Source organism: Nicotiana attenuata, chromosome 7 (genome assembly GCF_001879085.1).
Source record: "Nicotiana attenuata strain UT chromosome 7, NIATTr2, whole genome shotgun sequence".
Taxonomy (NCBI): domain Eukaryota; kingdom Viridiplantae; phylum Streptophyta; class Magnoliopsida; order Solanales; family Solanaceae; genus Nicotiana; species Nicotiana attenuata.
In genome coordinates this window covers 104,152,109-104,167,403 of record NC_031995.1, presented here as the reverse complement: position 1 = coordinate 104,167,403, position 15,295 = coordinate 104,152,109, and the positions used below count along the sequence as shown (strand labels likewise).

Here is a 15,295-nt window from a genome sequence, read left to right as displayed (position 1 = left end):
CTAGCAATATGTTCACTTACAACTACACCGTTAGTTCCCCAGCAACGGCGCCAAAATTTGATCACGCCAAACTATGCCTTATAAAAAGGACACGCGGACATTGCAAATATAATCTGAGTATTTAGCCCGGAGTCGAACCCACAAGGAATTAACCTATCAATTACTCTCGTTAGACTTACTAAATTCTACGGAATCAACTTCCCAAACGAAAGGAATAACAATTGATGATGTTTCTACTAACTAAGAATGAATGTAAATAAGCAACTGAAAACTAACTATGATTAAGTTGTAAACAATTAAGAGAAGGTTCTAAGGTTATGATTTCCCCTATTGATGGAATCCCTTCCGGTTATGTTTCACATAGATTCGCCAAATTGTCTCTATCAATCATGAGCACTCTTATTACCGTGAATCTCTCCCAAGTAATCACGATAATTTACTAGACGCACTCTCTCGAGTTACGCTAGCTGGCTTTATTTATTACAGCTCACTTTAGATTGCACCCAAGGCTTCGTTATCCCTAATCCCGCCTTTAAACCCTCAGTTATTGATCCCTCATATACTTTGGGAGTGGTGTTTTTCAACAATTACCTAAATATGCACTCTCTCCCGAGTTATGCACACTAAATAGGCACAGCTAATTGAGGATCCTATCAATTAACTACAACAAGCACATAGTTGAACAAATAGAGATTAATCTGGGCAAACTATATTAACATAACGAGAAGTTCATTCTTCAATAGGTTCCATCAAAACCCTAGACTAAGAATTCTCTACCGATCATGAGCACTTTGCATGTTGCAATTCTCTCCCGAGTAATTACGACTACGTCCAGTAACCCCTTTAAGTCTTTAAACGAGCAGCCCCAACAACTACGTCCAACAACCCCTTTAGCATTTCGGGTGAAACTTTATTTTCTTCCGGCGAAGTTTCGTTTTTCTCAATATTAACGAAATTAAACTTTGTGACTTGAATCTGAAGAAAAATCAGATTTACATCTCAAAAAAGGACGAGGCTTTGTTTTTCCCAGCAAATTTTCGTGAATCTAAAGAAGGAGAAAATCAGAAGGGATTTTGAACCCCAAAAAATTTAACATAAAATTCTCCTTTCCCTAGATTTGAAAATCCAAAGGGGGTATTTTGGGGTCAAACACTAATGGTGGTAGTTTACTATTACCTTGTTGCTTTTTGTTTCATCTTCAAAACACTTAATTTAAAGAACATCGTTCCATTAATTTTAAAGAACAACGTTCCATTAGATCATTAAAGAGTATGCCGTTAATTATTGCACTTTGGGTGTGAAAATTAGGAGAAAGAAACATGGTGGCATGTGTGAGTCAGCAAAGAAAAAGACATATGGGTAGCTTTGATTTTTCTTTTCGCGGATGAAGACGAGGTGTTGGGGGAAGATGACTGAGGGTTCTTGTTTTTCTTTAACTTTTTTTTTAAAAGCTTTTTTTAAAATTAATTAATTCAAGTTAAATCCATGTGTCTCTTTTTTATTCACCATTGTGGCGAGTGAATTACACGCATTGTTTATATTTGGCTACTTATGAATTTTGTGTTTAAATGATACATTTCAGTTGTGCTTGGAGTGTTCAAATGGAACGGACTTAAGATAGAGTATCAAAGTGAAAAGTAAGGATAACTTTAAGGGCTACCAATGTAATTGGCCAACTAATAATAATAGTTTCAAGTAAAAAATATTATGAAATACTTGATTATGGTGGATGTCCATAACTCCTAAGGGAGTAACACCCACTACTCTTCTCCATTAACCCCCCACTACTTCTTACCATTATGGATGTAACTCCCACACCTCCATGATCTTCCCCCATGTTCTCAATAGTTAATACCATGTTTATGGAGTTCCTTTGTATTACCTATATCATCCTATAAATAGAGGGTTTGGGCATTACATTGTACACACTTGAATACATAGAAGAAATAAGATTCTCTCCTCTCTTTCTTTCTACATTGTTGTCTATCTTTTTGTTTTATATTATTACTTTGAGCTAAGTTTTGTAATACGTTATCAGCACGAATTGCTATATTCTTCATATACTTTCTATAAGAGATGAAAGCCTTCCATGGGAGACAAAATTGCTTTTGCTGCTTTGCCAAGTGATAAGTTGACATTTTATATTGTTGGTAAATTCGAATTATAAGTAGACATAAGGTTAAGTATAATGAAAAATGTCTTGGATGATAATGCAAAGATAAGTTTTTCATTCTTCTAAACCCCACTCACTCTTTTGTATTTTTGCATAACTTTATGTGCAATTGTCAATTGAAAGGTTTTTTCTTTTTGTATCCAGTGAAATAAGTAACTGGAAAGATATGTTTTTATTCGCTACATCTCTTATCGGACAAGGATAATATTCCAAGTAAGTCACATTGTATCATTTTACTCCATCTTATGGTGTGGAAATCCGGTACGATTTTTTAACTTTGGAGCTTAGTTCCATTAGAAACTGTGAAATAATTTATACTTTGGTACAATCCTCATGGCCTTTTAGTTTCACGAAAGTATATGTGTTTGATCATAATAGTTGTTAAACTAACTAATTCTTTCCTTGTTGTTGTTTACTGCCTTCATTGAATTCTTCATCTAACTATATAAACTAATGACTTTAAAAGCAAAGGCTTAAAATATTAGAAGTAACGTGACTTTGCTGGAACTTGGCCATAGCGATATCATTATGTTCTATAGATAGTTAGCCTATTGGAATATGTAAACTGTCGAGCAAGATATTCTTGCTTCTTATTAACTTTCTGAAACTTGAATATACTAGTAACAGTACTAGTCACTCTTTATTTTACGAGACAGTATATTCTTCTTGGATTGAATCTTTCAGCTAATAGTTTTCTATTTCAATAAATATATACATAAATTTCTATATATTTTAATATATAGATATTTATTATGATGTACTCTATGGCATGACACTTCCCTATTTGTATATGTGTGTAATAAAAGAGAAATTAATAACAAGACATAAAATGTAAAGATTTGGTGGTAAAGAAAATCTATTGATCCAGAGTGATGTCCATCATGGTAGAGCTAATCAATGGGTCAAGGCTCACTTTAGTCTATTATGTCATTTACTGAGGGTAAGACGGTGGGTTCAAGTCCCAACGCACCACGAGAATAATACACCGGGTTTGAGTCCTGGTGCACCATGATGATAAGAGTTGGGTTTGAGTTCCAACGCATTATAGCCTTACACGCACACCTTTATATGGGTAAGGCATTGGGTTTGAGTCCTAATGCACCATATTGATGATATAATGATGACTAATGAAAATAATGTATTTTTCATGAAAAAGCATGAAGCTTGTCCCACTCGATTTGCTCCGTTCTTGAAGTGAATGTGATAGCGGTGCATAATAAATCTAAATGAAGACAAGTGGTTGACTAATGAATGTGGGCGTGCCAAAGACCAAAATAATAATAGTCATCATTATGGTAATTATAAAAGGAGAACAATAAGGGTTCTCAAAATAATCCTTCAAAGGTGAAGGAATTGTGTATCAATATGGTCTGTAAATATGAGGCACGCTCAGACGATTATAGACTATTTTATTGAAAGTATGCAACTTGTGATAAGCATTGTAAATGCAGACTCATTCTTGAAGTGAGTGTGAAAATATATATGTAATACAAATTATGCACAAGAATGTATTTATGCATGATTGAATAAATACTACAACTCACATCTACGGGATGTTTGAGAGAAAGAAAGATCATGAACATTACTATGTGGTTATACAAATATGTCATTGGTCGTGTACATGTGGTACGCCGAAAATATTTTGCCATGCCTTATAAAAAGTTATTAGAGGCAAAAGTAAAGCAAGAAATGATTTTCCTTATGATGATTTTGAACATGACAATTATTATGATATGATTTTCTCCGTGAAAGAGATATTTACCATATGGATGGTGTGACAAAAGATTTTGTAGTACAAAATTAATTAAGAGCTCTGACCCGGATGAATAAAATTGTTCATGACATTGATATTGTAGTAAGTCTCAAAAGGAATTTTTGAGTTTCAAATGTATTAGCCAAAGTGGTTGGCATATTGAGACTATAAATGAAAGGAAGATCGATTATCTTCATATTACTATAATATACCGGGTAAATATGAAGGTTACCTGATTTTTCTTCTATTTGTACTACAGATGTATAAGCATGATGATAAAATCACATGCCATAGTAAATTAAATGTTTACTGAAACAAATATCAGTTGGCATGACCGGTTGGCCATCCCGGTTCAGTTATGATGCGAAAAATGATTGAGAATTCACATTGACATAAATTGAAGAATAAGGAGATTCTTCGAGAATTCTCATGTATGACTTGTTCTCATGATAAATTGATTACTATACCAGCTGGGGTTGAGATTGTATTATCTGATTTTTGGAACGTATAAAAGGTGATATATATATGGGCCCAGTCACCTGCCATGTGGACCGTTTACTATTATATGATTTTAATAGATACATCTATTGTATGGTCACATGTGCGTTTGTTATCAACTTGCACTTTGGTTTTTGCAAGGTTGTTTGCTCAAATTATTAGAGCACAGTTCCAGAATATATATTATGATAATTTATCTTGATAATGCTGGTCTAAATCCAAGTTAGTTTAGCAGAAATTGTATGCCTCCAATTATAGCTAAACCATTGGTTATGAGAACAAAACTCCCAAATAGAAATTTGGTATGAGGTGTATTATTTAATATAAAATAACACTTGTACGCATCTAGCCAACAAGTTATAATAAATTCTCCCCATCACATTTGGTTCACGATCAGGAACCAAATATTCCCATCTAGAAATATGAATGTGCTATATAATTTAATTGTGCTGCCACAATGCACAAAGATGGGTTCCCAAAGAAGGTTGAAAAATGTGTTGGTGATCCCGACATTAGGGGGAGAAAATGGGCATCTGAAAAAGTGATACGTGAAATGAACTATTATAAATACATCTAGATCCTCGTACAAGAAAATGTGAACTTGAAGTTCAAGTGATAATTCATTTCTAAAATATTTTCAAGCACATTGCTGACCCAAAGCTAAATGTCATATTCCAACTGTTAATGCTCCAAATAGAATAACGTCCATAATGGATAGAGTTTATGGCACGCATGAAGCGTAATAGACAAATCGGTTTCAAAGATAAAACTCCTTGAAGAATGAGGGAGCAATAGTTCAAAATGGTCATAATAAGGAGGCAAGTGTTTTATGAGAGCACCATGACATAACACTTTATAAGACCTCATGGGAGAGGCTTAGGTACCTGAAAATAATGAGATCTCAATAAGTTATGTCTTTATTGTGCGATGATGGAACCGATGTAAAATGATCATCGATGATGTTGTTAATATAATGTAGCGCTCAATATTATTAATACTGACAAGGATCTTGAGCTCAAATCTGTCATGGAATTTGGATAGATAAATGATTGGCCAAATGAAAAATATGCAATGAAAATTGACTTCATCTGAAAAATATGAAGTTTGGACGAATAGTCCCAACAGCTGAGAGTATAAAGGCTATATGGAGATATTGAAATATGATTAGTATTATATTGCAAAAAGAATCATTGATATAGATTTGTTTATCCTAACAAATATTGTCAAGGTTTTGTTGTTTATGCAAATGCAGGCATTTATTGAAGTCCGTTCTTCAAACAATCTATTTGTATGTGAGGAATTGTCATATTATCATTTCACAAGATGTGTGACTTTTCTTTGAAGAGAAGATTCCAATAATAATGAAGAAGCTGGTGTTTGCTTATCTCAATTGAAAGAAGAATATTGAAGGAGACTGAATAAATCATATATTTCATCAAAGTTCTTTGTCAGACACGATCTTCAACAGAATGATGAAATAGATGTTTAAGAAATCGTTCAAGTGATAATTTGGCGGAATAATTCACCAAGGCATTGCCGATCTCAATATTAGAGAAGTTGTTAGACAAGCTTGGAATTCGTCGTGATATTTTCATCAGGGGAGGCAAATATGTGCTGTACTCTTTTTCCCTTAGCTAAGGTTTTATCCCACTGGGTTTTCCTGGCAAGGTTTTAACGAGGCAGCAAATAAAGCGTATTACAGATATGTGTACTCTTTTTCCTTCACTAGAATTTTTTTTTCCCATGGGGTTTTTTCCTAGTAAGGTTTTAACGAGGCACATTATCTTTGGACATCCAAGGGGGAGTGTTATGAAATACTTGATTATGGTGGATGTCCATAACTCCTAAGGGAGTAACACCCACTACTCTTCTCCATTAACCTCTCACTACTTCTTACCATTATGGATGTAATCCCACACCTCCATGATCTTCCCACATGTTCTCAATAGTTAATACCATGTTTATGAAGTCCCTTTGTATTACCTATATCATCCTATAAATAGAGGGTTTGGGCATCACATTGTACACACTTGAATACATAGAAGAAATAAGTCTCATCTCTTTTTCTCTACATTGTTGTCTATCTTTTTGTTTTATATTATTACTTTGAGCTAAGTTTTGTTACGAAAAGGTGTATATTTAAATAAGAAATTTTTTATTCGAATTTCTCAACTTTAAGGCCTCCTCTCTATAATTGAATCGGTGGTTAGCACAAAACAATGCAAAAAGCGCATGCCACGTGTCAAAAGACAAAGAGACGTAACAACTCAAGAGTGCACTCAAAAGTATCACCATAGCGGACTCCAAACGCAAATATATTATTTACATAACACAAAACTGACAGCAATTTATAATTCCTTTCGATTCCGTCCCATAAATGTATTGTGTACCTACGACTCTTTCACTTTCTCTCTCTCCCCTTCGCTTTCCTCTTCATTTTCTCTCTCTCTCTCACACACACAGTACATTGACACTACAATTGACTCTCTTACTGATGAATCAGGTTAGTGTATTGATTTTCCTTTGTCATTTTTATGTTAGTTTTTTTACTTGTACTATTGATTATGCTTATGTGCAATACATTATGAAATTTGTCTTGATTTTGGGAAGGCATTGATTGAACTTTAAAGAATTGTGAAATTTGTGTTTGTTGATAAGAATGTAGTTTTATTTTGTATTGCAATTTTGTGAACTCAAAACGGCTCATGCATGTTAAAATTTCTGCTCAATTTTGGTTATTTTTGTACTCCTTTTTTCTAAATTTAGAGTAAAAAGAGATGAAGGATAAAAACCATATCTTTATTACTTAGTAGACATTTTCTATAATTTTGAAAAAGCATTTGAAGTATGTGTTTCAACAATTGAATTGACCACTAGCGGAACGATTTACTGATACATGTAGAGTTATTTTAGCCCCTTCCCTCATGCCGTGGCGGAGTAGCAATTTTTGAACCCCCATTGCCACTTCACCACAATTTTTTCTTATGTTGAGCGGATTCATTACTTTATACAACCAAAAATTTGGTTTACACTATTTGCAAAGTAGGGGTAAGGTCTGCGTACACGCCACCCTCCTCAGACCCCACTTGGAGGACTACACTGGGTATGTTATTTTTAATTTGAATCTCTTTCTTTAACCTAGCTCCGCCACTGACCCCATGATCAAACGATATGATTAATGCTCAATGACGCTGCATAAAATAGCATAGAGAAGGACCTATGAAAAGTAAATTATAGATTAATAAAATAGCATAGAGGAGATCCTTCTTGAAGTACATTTCTTCCTTGGCATTTTGGAGAGCTTGTATCTATAAGAAAGTATTGGGCTCCCAAGTACAAGATTGTTTAGTTGTGACTTTGTGTGTTGAAAGCGTTTCCTTTTCTGGGGATACGTGGTTCAACTTGTGCTATTTTCCTTTCCAAGACAATCCCTTTAACTTTCCTTCTTGTGAATGAGAAAAAGTTAAGGTTGAAAGCTTTCTTCCTGAGCGTTTCCCTTTCTGGGGACGCGCGCGCTGCTCAATTGCGTTTCCCTATTGTCCCTTCCAATACATACAGTACAACTTCCTATTGCCGAAGCCAAAGAAAATTAAGGTTGAAAGCTCTCTTTCAAGTAGTGGTTATTAAAAGCCATTGCTTCCTGGTGTAAAGCTATGAAGTGATGCGACACGAGGGGTCACTGCTTCATGGAAAAACCATGGGCTTTAGATAAATGTGCGCTTCAAAGTAGATGCAGAAGTGATCCCAATGAGAAACGGTTGATTTGAGTCTTAACTTTTTGAGTTTGATTAAAACCAACATTTATGTAAATTGAACATCGATTAGTTGTTTTAACTGAAATTTAATTATTATAGTACTATGTTCATGTATGTGCGGTATTTCTTTTCCTGAAAATAGTGTGCTTCACCTCTCGCTTTTGGCTTCAAACTCCATGGACCTTGTCGCTTCTTCGCATTAAAATACTGCTTTCAAGATCCTCTTTTGTTGGGCTGAGTAGTGGGAACACATGCTCTTCCAAATCATATGCTTGGAAATGTTGTATCTAATGTTACTTAATAAGTTGATTGCTTTGGTCAGAAAGACTTTGCAATTTGCTAGGGATAAAAGAAACCTTGATAAAGATAATGACCTTTTCCCGTTAGATAGATAAACATGAAATGCATAAAATTGTAAAACTACTAAAATATTATTGCAATAACACTTTTTTTAGTTGAACAGAATTTAAAGACAACAACTGTTATTAAAAGGTAAAACAGAAGGACAATAATTTGGTCGCTAATTTATCCAAAAGAAAAAAATACCTTGCTAATTACCATCAAAATTTGCTGTCTTCCCATTTTGAAAACGACATAATAGAGTTCGTGATTGGTAGGGTTATTAGTGAATCGGGGTTATGTCCATTTTTAAGTTTCTCAAGATAGTTAAGGAAACATTGTGTTTTCAAAATGTTCCAGAATAACCCCACCTCTTAAATACTGCCAATGGATGTCAACTTGCCTGCACGATGTCCCCGACACAAATTTTTACTCTGTGGTGACTGTTTGTTGTGAGAAATAACGAACAGGAGAAGAGATTAAAATAAATTTAGACTACTATCTTAGACCTAATTGCTTTTATAGGCACATATTAGGCATTTACCTGATTTGGGATATAAGTACTTAATGTCCCACATTGAGGAAATGTGTGTGTTGTTTAATTGGAAATTGTTATTGAACATTGAGGGGAATGAGTTGTCATTTCCTTACATGGTCTTGGACACCCCCCCCCCTCCCCCCGAGCTAGCTTTTCTGGTTGAGTTAGGCACAAGTTTGGTTGAGGGAATGTATTATTGTCTATGGTTTTGTACATGAGCTAGCTTGTGGATGACTAGGCCTAAGTTTTTTTTTTTTTTACATTTAATCTACTACATTTATGCATATGTACCAAGTCTAACTGTCTAACATTTGTGCATCTGTGCCTGCAGAATATAGCATATCGGAGTGGTTTTGCTTCTCTAGGGGTCTGGTTTGATGAATCAGGTACTAGCTAACTGTCATATATTTTCAACAATATATTGATTTGTATCTGATGCTTTGTGCCGGTGCAAAATGTTAATTGGTTCATTGTTCGAGTCTCAACTCTCAAGCTACTTGTTACTTCATATGAACTAGTTTGTTCCTTGTTAATACTTTGTTTTTCCTTTTCGTCTTGCTTGATGTGATTTAGATTATTTTTCCTGTTTATGATTGATGTGCGTATACTTTATACACTTTTCTTGTTATCTTGCATTACTAATTTATTCTGATCTAAGGAAGTCATTGTCATGTTCTTGTTAATTCCAGATGAATATGAAATCTTGATACATTGATTGTTCTGTTTTGGGTAATGGCTGCCGGAGTTATTCTATTTTGACGGTAACTTAGATTGACCAAGGAGGTAAGTTTGACACCCAAGCCTGCATTGGTGCTCTAATAGGTTGTTCAGGTGCCACAATGTGTGTGTTCCGAGCTAATATAAGCAGAGAGTAATTATTCAGTTGTAATGGTCTACAGCGAGTAATTATTCAGTTGTAATGGTCTATAGCTGACCTCATTACATCAAATACTTAATAAACAAAGAGACTGAATAGCATGCCTAGTCAAGTATTTTCTATTAAGCTTTTAAATGTCTGATGATAATATCAGCTATTTTCTGATTTTAGGTTGGCTAATTTGTTACTTTACTGTAAGCTTAATTTTATGAAGTGCGAAATCTGTTCCATTGTCCTTTGATGCAAGTCGCCAGAGATAAACTTCATTCTTCAAACGTGGACAAATTGTGACCCTTGAAACAAAAAAAAAAAACAACTTGAATTCAACTTGAATTAATCCTGCAGCATGATTCCAATTCTCTTCCACCATAAAAAGGTCTAATCTTTATGCAGTGTGACTGTCATTTACAGAGACCAGCATATCTTTTAAAGAGGATTGCTCATGACATGTCTTACTTGATGATCTTCTTTTTATGTTTTTACGCTAAATTGGTAATGTAATGACTGATTCTTAGCTCATAGAAGATGAACTTGCTATTCATGCTTTGCAAGATGATATAATTTACGCTGTATGTTGCTTTTTAGAAACCCGTGATGTTCATGCTTCTGTCTCTGGTGTCTTGTGTTTTGATGAGAAGAGGGTATTAAAGGGCATGGAAAGGAAAGGTGTCTTGTACAATATAGGTACGTCGTCTTATTATTTCTTTAGTTCTTCAGAAGATAGTTGCTATGGCATATAGTATATTATAATATATATTGTAGCCCTTTTCCTTTGAGTGTTTTGTGTGTTCCTTATCTATAATCATGCTATGATCGTTTCTAATAGTTCACTTTTGTGGTTTCAGATTCCAGCATTGCAGCTAAACGGGAAGATGAGATTAACCAAGAAGTATGTGACCATCCCTTTGGTAAATTGCTTTTATAGATCGTGGAATACGACTAATCTAGTTTAAGACGTTTTATGCATTTAGAAATTCCCTTCTCTTTTAACACTTTTAGCCCATGTATGCTTTTCTTTTCCTAGTTTTGTTTGGCCCAATCAGGAATTTGATACTTCGGTCACAAGTTTATGTCATTGTTGTCGCGCATTTTTACATTTTTGAAGAACTGTTTTCCCCTATTTTTCTTTTGGAAGAGCCTGTATCTTGTTGCCACTGGCCCTCGGGGATTTCTCGGTTATCACAAAAAAAAAAAATCTGTTTCTTATTTTTTTTTTTACCTCTGTAATATCTCATAAAGTTTGTCCGTCTGTTTATTCCTTTTATGTATATAAAGAAGTTTGAAAATTACATTTTAGTTGATTAAAAATGTATGGAAGAAGTTTGTCTCGTTGTCTTGTTTAGCAGTTTTCCTACCTCTCTTCTAGATATAGGTTCCCTGAAGATATTTTATAATGGATTTCTGAAAGTTATGAAAGTGTATGGAATATCATCTTCCATTGCCCCTTGTAGTATGTATTTTGTCAAATGTGTAGATAAGCCGAAAAGTGCTCATAGATTAAACTGACCTCCACAATTATGTTGCAGTTAGACATCAAGGAATTGTTCTTTATATTGCTTTGACATTTTGATGTACATCAAATTTGCTTTGCTACCCCTAAGTTGATTTATCTTTTGTCTCTGGAATCCATAAGTTGTTTCCTACTAATTTTTTGGTTGTGGAATTCCCTTTCCTGTGCATGTTGGCTGTTCTGCTGGTTTTCTGTTTTTTTTTTTTTTGGGGGGGTTTTGGGGGGGTAGTGGGGGGGGGGGGGGGGGGGTTGATGCAGTTTGAGGGAGGTACTTCAGATACCACCGTATGCATTTTTCCTTCTGCATTATTTTACCCATCTAGGATACAGAAAAATTGTTCTTTCAATCATTATTATCTTGAGATCTTTGTCTTCACTGAATTACGTGGTAACTGTGCCAGGTGCTTGATCTAAAGCGAAGTCACTTTGAAGCTGGAAATATTCAAGCACAAAATGACCTCTCCACACCATGTGAAGATTATCTTTTAGGTAAACTTCTTTGTGTAAGTAATGATGTTTTTACGACAGAATATTGTATATCAAGAAGATCTACATGTGTTTTCTGGTCTTCTTGGAAACAGATATTGAATTTGCTGAAAGCATCACAAATCTGGATTATGGCTCAAGTAGAGGATTGCTGGACCCTATCTTAGAAAGCCAGATTCCACTATCACCTGGATTAGTTGTGCAAGAATCTCAAAGCCAGAATGCTATGTTTGGCCTTACCAATTCGGAGTTGCATGACCTCTCTCGTGATAAATGTGAAAGTCAGATACTGGTTGAATACAATGCTATCAAATTCCCTACTGCGTTCACTCCAGGAGATATCAGCAATGTGGATGATGTGGCAGGCTTCTTTGCTGAAGCTGCATCTTCTGAGAAGATGAATGACAGCGTGATTGACCATTCTGTTCTAACGTCTAAAGGAATTTCTTTTATGTCTAATGCTACGCGAAATGAGGGGCAAGATGTAAACTGTGAAATATTTGATATGCATGAATTTTCAGCAATAAGCCCTCCAGTCACTTCTCAAGCAATGAACATTGACACACCTCTCACTCAAAAGCGTCTGCGCAAGCCTACACGAAGGTATATTGATGAATCCTCAGATCTTAATGCTACACGTTCTAGGAAAAGAGAAGTTTCTACTTGTGCATCGGCATCAAAGGATAAGCTTCCTAGAGTCAGATGTCAGAAGAAATCTCGTGCAGAATCTACGGAAATGGAATTGTTTCCCGAAGAGTCTTCTTGTAGAGCTATTCAAGTGCCTTTTGCTTCTCTAGTGAATGAAGAATGTGATAAGCGGCATACATCCAATGCGATACAGGTACACACCAAAAAATGTTAAACAGAATGTTCAGTTTCATATTTGTAATCCTTTCTGATCTGCTCGGTGTTCATGTGTTAGCACATTAAAGGTGCTATTATGCTAGTAGTATTATTTGGGGTCGTGCAAATGAGTTCACAAATAACAAATAAGCAACATATGAGCCATTAAGTGACTCTTAACTCACTTTGCCTAGGTGGCACCTTGAAAGGGATTCTTGGCTAAGCCATAAAAGGCTCTCAAACTCACAAAAATATGGGAAGGACCTGAAACAGATTCACTGCCAACAGCAATTAAGTCAATTAATTGAATCATTCTAGGTAAAACATTCAGTTCAAAACAATTCAATCAATGATCAAATATCGATATGTACCTTAAGAGTTTTATCAGCTTGACAAGTAATCTTATTTATATGATAAATTTGAAAACAATATTGAATTGATTTCTTTTCTATTTAGTTAATTCAAAAACTTAATTACCTCTTTGCTGGCAATCTGTTCAAAACCCAAGGAGTCAGTGTAACACTGTGCTTGCTTGAACTTTTTAGGTGGTGGGTGGTAGGTTCGCTTTTTGAAATCAAAGGGTGATAGCATTGTCTTATTGAGCATATCGTGATACCCTCCATACTTTTATGGATCCTTGATATCTTTTTGATACTAACATCTTCAAGAGTCTTCAGATATCATTTTCCTTGACAGTTAAAGTTGATCTCTTTGAAGGTTATGAAAGCTCACAAGGAGGTTACAGTCGTGAATCCTAAAGATGATCCTATTGCACTGAAGAAGTTGGATCAAGATGGTGCACGGAGGAAACATCATAGGCTCTGGACTGTTTCAGAGGTCAGAAAGTTGATTGATGGTGTTGCCCAATATGGAGTTGGAAGATGGAGTCATATAAAGAAGCTTTATTTCTCATCTTCTGCTCATAGAACAGCTGTGGATCTCAAGGTAAGCACAATAGTTACTCTCAGGCGTTCTTCAACCAGATGAGAAAAAAAAAGTAGCGTCATCTAGTGTTTGAATGTTAATATACCTAAAGTTGGTACTCTGTGGCTTAAACTTCTGGCAGGATAAATGGAGAAATCTTCTTAAAGCATGCTATCTTCAGAAACAAAGCAAAATAACGGTTAGTTTTCATATTCTAAATTTGATGAATGGTGCTTGATGCTTGCTATGAATCACGAGTCACTAATTAACTTGATGCAACAATTTTTGTCTGTTTTAGTTTTGTTGTCTTTATAGTCATCGTGATTATCTGTTTTGAAGATTTTATTTGTGCTTGTGCATTGGAGTCATAGTATACTAAATTATGTTGGTGAAATCAGATTGTTGTATAGTGGAGTGTTATTGAATATGCATGAGTAGTACTCGCCCCCGGGGCTTTGGTCTAGTGGTAAGAGCGCAATACATGGTGTGGGTTAGGCTCACATCATGGGTTTGAACACCGCCGCGGACAAAAGCCTGGTATTTAAGTGGAGAAGGGTAGAGGGGTGGGCCCATTATCGAGTTTCAAACCTTTCGTCATTGGCCTCGGGCATTTCTTGGTGATTAAAAAAAATAGCACGAGTCATTACTCATCAATTTAGGAGGAAGATCAACTGTCAAGAATCTACACCCATATGCTGAGTTTGGTATACTTTTTACTCGAGCCACTACATTTGATGATCAATTAGACTCACGGAAAGTTTGACGTTGTTTAGACATCCCCTTGTTTCAGAGAACTTATTTTTCTCATGATTGATTGGATTTTCAATTGATGCAGGAAAAGGGTAAACATAACTTGTCTTGGCGACCTCTGCCAAAGTCTGTCCTGCATCGAGTCAGTGAACTGGCAAACATGCATCCATATCCGAGAAAGGGGAGGTGCAAGAGCCGTTCTCCATGTTCTTCATCCTCTCCCGTGCATACTAACAGGAGTAACATCCAGTGACGACCCCCAACTGTTCATCCAAAGATTCGTTGATTTTTCTTTTACCAACTTATTCAGCTGCACTTCCTCTCCTATGCAAAATTGCAGGAATAACATCCAGTGGCCACCCCAAATGTCCATGCAAACATTGGTTGAGCTCTCTTATACCAACTTACTGCATCGTTCGTGTATAGAGCAGCTTCGTTTCAAGTAAAAAGGTTTTATGTACAATCTTTCTTACCTCTAGAAACGCATTTGTCGCATCTGTAACCTTTTTGAATTTTGAATTGATACGAGGACTTCATGTTTCATTTCAGCATTTTGTGCATAAGGTAGTACATCGATTAGTTTGTGCTGCTGTGCTGAGTTCTCATTTACTTCTTCAAATTGTGCAAGAATTGAAACATAAGGAAATTGATTTGGGTCAGATTCTTTGCCATGTGCGTCACAGCAAAGTAGGATGGAAATGGCAAATAACTAGTCTTGTTTTTCTTATTCAAGACTCCAGGCTAGCCAAAGCTAAATCTTATCAATCTACACTTCATTTCTTACAACTTACATGCAATCCAATCACAACAGTTGCTTGCCCTATGCTACTCATCATCTGGAGTATGCCG

The 15,295-nt window shown here is 35.5% G+C and overlaps 1 protein-coding gene across 2 annotated transcripts; it reads left to right on the top strand.

Annotated features, from left to right (window-relative positions):
- Nucleotides 6,806-14,994, top strand: LOC109229619. 2 transcript variants are annotated; one of them, XM_019395129.1, is made up of 10 exons: nucleotides 6,807-6,927; nucleotides 9,388-9,442; nucleotides 9,746-9,839; nucleotides 10,519-10,617; nucleotides 10,779-10,822; nucleotides 11,845-11,932; nucleotides 12,025-12,770; nucleotides 13,490-13,717; nucleotides 13,839-13,895; nucleotides 14,532-14,994. In XM_019395129.1, exons 4-10 carry the CDS (start codon nucleotides 10,587-10,589, stop codon nucleotides 14,697-14,699), a joined length of 1,362 nt encoding a protein of 453 aa, XP_019250674.1. In that variant the 5' UTR covers nucleotides 6,807-6,927; nucleotides 9,388-9,442; nucleotides 9,746-9,839; nucleotides 10,519-10,586; the 3' UTR covers nucleotides 14,700-14,994. The 2 variants fall into 2 exon arrangements, with proteins under 2 accessions (XP_019250673.1, XP_019250674.1); XM_019395128.1 differs by lacking the exon at nucleotides 9,746-9,839 and having other exon boundaries at nucleotides 6,806-6,927.